The sequence below is a fragment of the Athalia rosae genome, chromosome 3, assembly GCF_917208135.1.
Source record: "Athalia rosae chromosome 3, iyAthRosa1.1, whole genome shotgun sequence".
Lineage (NCBI taxonomy): Eukaryota > Metazoa > Arthropoda > Insecta > Hymenoptera > Athaliidae > Athalia > Athalia rosae.
Window position 1 is genome coordinate 11,533,972 of NC_064028.1, and position 5,000 is coordinate 11,538,971.

General features: G+C 34.9%; 1 protein-coding gene across 1 annotated transcript; it reads right to left on the minus strand.

The window, feature by feature from the left end:
- Positions 1–6: 6 nt before the first annotated feature.
- On the minus strand, positions 7–3,977 carry LOC125500186. The gene has a single exon (XM_048651916.1). It carries the CDS (start codon positions 2,843–2,845, stop codon positions 611–613), a length of 2,235 nt encoding a protein of 744 aa, XP_048507873.1. The 5' UTR covers positions 2,846–3,977; the 3' UTR covers positions 7–610.
- Positions 3,978–5,000: the final 1,023 nt, after the last annotated feature.

The window sequence follows — 5,000 nt, forward strand, 5'->3', positions numbered from 1 at the left end:
ATTTTTTTTCCCCAAGTTTTTCGCTGTTTGTCTATAATTAAAGAATTATTTAGTCTTTTTGGTATTTGAACGAGTTTTCTTTCAAATTTTAGAGACTATTGAATGTATTTAGTCTTTTTTTCTTCAATTTTGAATTGAGGAATCTTCTCATGAGTTTTATTTTTTTTTTTCAACATTATATAAAGAATATAAATTTTCGTCCAGATTTTGTATGTGATTTAAAATTTTCCAATGCACCCTTTTATACATCATATAAGTACCCAGATCCGTGCCAAATTAAGAATCTTTCTGTCGATTATTGACAAAGTTATGAAAATTCAAAATTTGATTTTGAAAAATACATGTGTTTTCTCCTTTAAAACTTCCGACGTCTCGGGGGTCGGGTGATTGTTAATATTAAGAGCTGAAATTTTTCAGGGATTTTTTTAAATTTATTTAGAAGAGTTTTAGAGGGCGTCCCGATCACCCTAGTATATATTTATATCAATATTTTCAATTTCTGACCAATGAAGGCCTTATTTATTAATTCATCCATTTATCTGTTTAATAATTCATTTATTCCATTATTTTACACAAATTAATGAAAAGTATTCACTCGAAAAATTACCGTTTAAGCGTGCAGCAGGGATATTGCATATTTTTTGTTTTTTATTTTCAGTAAAACGATCTTGCTCTTGTATTCGTCAGCTGATCGAATCTGTGTGTCATGTTCAAATCTATTAACTCGCATGACACCAATTTCGCGAGAAAAATGAGGCTTATCGAAAACATTTCGACAATTTCCTTTTATGATGTCTTGTCCTTTGAAGCATATTTCACTTGTACGTTCAGGGCTTGGATATTTGTTTTTTTTTACAAGGATTTGTAATATGCGAAAAATCGTTCCATCTTTAAGTAGCACAACGTTGTTTGGGTGAACTGAACTGAGTAAGACGTCTTTCATCCTTACTCCGCGCACAGTTACGAACTCTTGATGTTGGTATAGTTGAACCTCGTTATACTTTTGAACAATGCATTCGGTGATTTCACGGCGTCGTCGTGTTTTTACCGAATCACAGGACTCGAATTCTGCCAAACGATTTACGACCTGCACCAATGGTTTCTTTTGAGATCTCACAAGCTTTTTTAACGACCCAATATAATTTTCACCCCAAAAAGCTGAAAAATCACTCAATGGAGCTTGCATGGTTTTTACATCTTCGGATAAATGAATTAAATTGTGCATATTAAGAATTTGAGAGTCATCGCCATAAAATGAAGGTAACAGGAAAAAGAATTTCCGCAATAATTTATTTGCATAATCTGCTTTGGCAACTGCAAATTCAGAGCTGCAGAGAATACGGCATGCCACGAACAACAATAGATAGTGCTGATAATTATCTTCCGGTAGAATATGGCGTAAAATCAATGGGCCGCAATAAAGTAATACAAATCGAAATTGAGTTGCCTTCCAATGCGCGATGTCTTCAAGGTCAAATACTTTTCTCTGAAATTCGTTGGGAATATCCGGTGTTAGATTCTTCAGTAACTCTTTAAATACTCTGAACATGCTAAGAGTTATTCGTGAAGCACTACTTCTATTTATCCATTTATCCATTAGATATTTTTGTACCCCAAGAAATAAAAGATGCATAGAATCAAGAATCACCAATGATACAGGATCGAATCTCGGTAAGTCTAATAACGGTGATTTACGATCCGGTAAATGATGTTCCTGTTGTCTTTGTCTTTTAAATGATTTTCTAGATCGATTTCTGCTGTTCATTTCTGGATAAACTCTTTTTTTATTGATTGTGACACCTTTCGTCTCACATCTTTCACATGCGTAAAAGCCATTGTGACCTTTGCAACATTTGAGGAAAGATCGCGCAGGACAGTCACTCACTATGGCTTTTATCTTGAACGCATATTGTTTACCATCTATTGAAATACCAATCCGTATGAGCTTTGCCGCCTCTTCCACAAAGTCTCGCATGAAATCGGATGCAGACTTTGGTTTTGAATCGCCACTATAAATCGCTGCAATAAAAGGAGTACTTTCATATTTTGCGTCATACAACGTAGCTAATATTGGCCAAAACTGTTTACGAGAATTTTTGTAAATTTGCATTCCGTCGATATGCACTAAAATTTGTATCGTGTCCTCGGTATAAATGTTGGAAGAAATTCTCTTATCGAGACCCTCCTGTATTCCTAAATAAAGATACTCGCCGCTAGTATTGCGATTGCTCAGCATAGGCTGCACTTTGCGGGAATGAGTCGTGCCCAAGAAGGCTTGCGCTGTTTTTGGCAGAGAGACGTATCCCTCACTCCGTAGAATTACAAGTAACTCAGAAATCACTGAAAGTCTCAACGTTCCTATATTTTTCAACACCCAAGCACGCAACTTGTCCTTGATGCCATGTATAGGTGAATTATTTGAAATTTCATTCTCATATGCCGAAAATTCGCTCTCATTGACCGATAAAACATCAAGTTCATCACAATCATTTGAACGAGGCAAATCCTGAATTTCACAGTTGTCCTCGTAATAAATAGGGCTACCTACAGGGGGATCATTATAGTCTTCAACAGGTGGACTTAAAACCTGATTACTATTAGTGTTCAATGCACAAATAGTATCACTTATTACGACTAAGGATTGTTCAGATGACTGACAATATAAATGCGATTCTTCGTGACGGACAGAATGCTGCAAATCGTCCACGTTATGATTTTCACTCGGATTTTCATCACTGACTTTTTGTTTTTTTATCTTTACAACATAATCATCACTTCCACTAAACATATACGGTTTTCTTTTTAAATCACGGCTTTTTTTACGTCTATAATATTGTTTCAACATGATTTTAATTTTATATTAAACTGATACAATACCAAGCTTTTCCCACAAAGCTCCGTTCAGTTGGTAATATTAGACGTGCGCCCGGAGTAGTAAGAAGGAGAAAGCACTCCGTCATCAAACTTATCTCCAGTTTTGAGGTAAAGTAAGACCCATTTCCACAACTTGCGACGTTAAACTGCTTTGAAAAATACGACACATTTATATGTAATAATTATTATTTGGATGAATCTGTATATATAAAATTTATTTATATCATATATATCATCTAGCTTCTATGTCGAGTCACGTAGTATTAAACATACGGTCACTAGTGCAAGTTCACATCGTTGAGTATAGACACGAATTAGGTCTGAATTCGTTGGTGTAGATGTCACATGTCGGCCACTTTAGGAACTGAATAGTATGACTTTCCACTATTTGAAATCATTATTCACGAGTAAATACGCTGTGTAAGAATTCGTCGCTATTATTTTGTTAAACAAACAAGTTCTAAAATAGATGGGGATTTCCATACCGAGTCACCTAGTCTGTGACTCTCACCATTTTTGATTAGCCTATTTTTTTATTGTCACAGTATACCTCGTAAGAAACATTCATGATTCATTTCAGATTTTCATATTGATTTTTTCAAAAGATATGATTTTTTACGAATTCCGTCGTCCAAAATTTCAAATGCATATAACCCAGCCAGAAACAATGATATCGACAAAAATGAGTACATCATTTTCTTTGCCTCGAATCGTACTTCCAGAAAAAATTATATAAATTTTCCAAATTTTTTTAAAATGTATTTTCGACTTTCAAAGTACAGAAAAACACGCATTTTAGTATACTGAATGAATATGGTTTGTAAAATTTTCGGAAAAATCTCAAAAAAAAGTCGCCAATTCTAGGATTTTTAAGCGTAGTCCAATCATCGACATACAATTCGATCTATTTTTTCCATCAATAAGAATAAATAAATGATTTTGTCGAGAAAAGAAAATACTTTTTCTTCTTGTGTCGAAAAATTCTATCCAGTAGAAACAAAATGACGCACCGTTGTTTCAATAAAAATAAAATATTTTTTCGACAATGCCGATTTACTAAAACAAGATTTCTAGTAAGCTAATACCAGATCAAATATTCTATTTCATCGAAACAATAGTGCGTCATTTTGTCTCTACTGGATAGAGCTTTTTGATACAAGAAGGAAAAGTATTTTCTTTTCTTGAAAATATCATTTATTTTTTCTTATCTATGGAAAAAAATTAGACCGAATTGAATGTCCACGATCGGACTATACTTAAAAATCTTAGAATTGGCGACTTTTTTCTGAGATTTTTTTGAAAATTTAGGACCAGTCATTCAGTAATGAAATGCATTTTTTTCACTTTGGAAGTGGAAAAAAACGCAAAAAAAATTTGGAAAAAATTTGGTTTCATTACCCCTTAAGCGCAAGAGACTCAGTGAAGTCTCGCGCCAATTACAATAAAAGGACTTCCTATCAACTTATTGTTAGCTATGAGTATAATATACAATAACTGAGTCGCGCAGGGACCTTTAGCTCGGCCCAGATATCCATATATGTGTTGGGTAGTATAATGAAATACTCGGTGGAGGTCAAAATCGGTGATAGTCGCATCCAAACAGTGGCCTGCTTCACGTGGAATGCCACATAGATAGAAATCAGTATATAGTTAGTGAAAATTAGGGCTGAATACAAAAAGAAAAAAAATTGGAATAAAGAATAAAAAATCATCTACAAAATTCTTGATGGAACTAAACAGAAATTTCGATCACGTCTATCAGGTTTTTTGAGGCTTATCAAAATATAAAAAAAATACTGAGAGTATGTATCGGTCGGTGACGAAAAGAAAAACTGCACTATAAAGCAATTATATTTCTGCGAACATTAGTCACCAAAGATTGTACGAAAATATTGGGATATTGGGACAAGCGTCGGCTAGGTCTTCGACCGTACATCGCGCCAATCGTCGGTCCAACTTAAGCCTATTCACCGATGAAACTTCGAGCCAACAAAAGTCACCGGGGATCGTGCGGGAGCACTGGGACAAGAGTCGGCTAGGTTGTCGACAGTACGTCGCGCCAATCGTCGGTTCGCCATGCTGGTCCAAGGTAAGCTTGACCACCGGTGAAGCTTCGGACCAACAAA

Bases quoted from the DNA above. Each gene is read 5' to 3' on its own strand.
- LOC125500186 (XM_048651916.1), bottom strand. From the start codon at position 2,845: ATGTTGAAACAATATTATAGACGTAAAAAAAGCCGTGATTTAAAAAGA.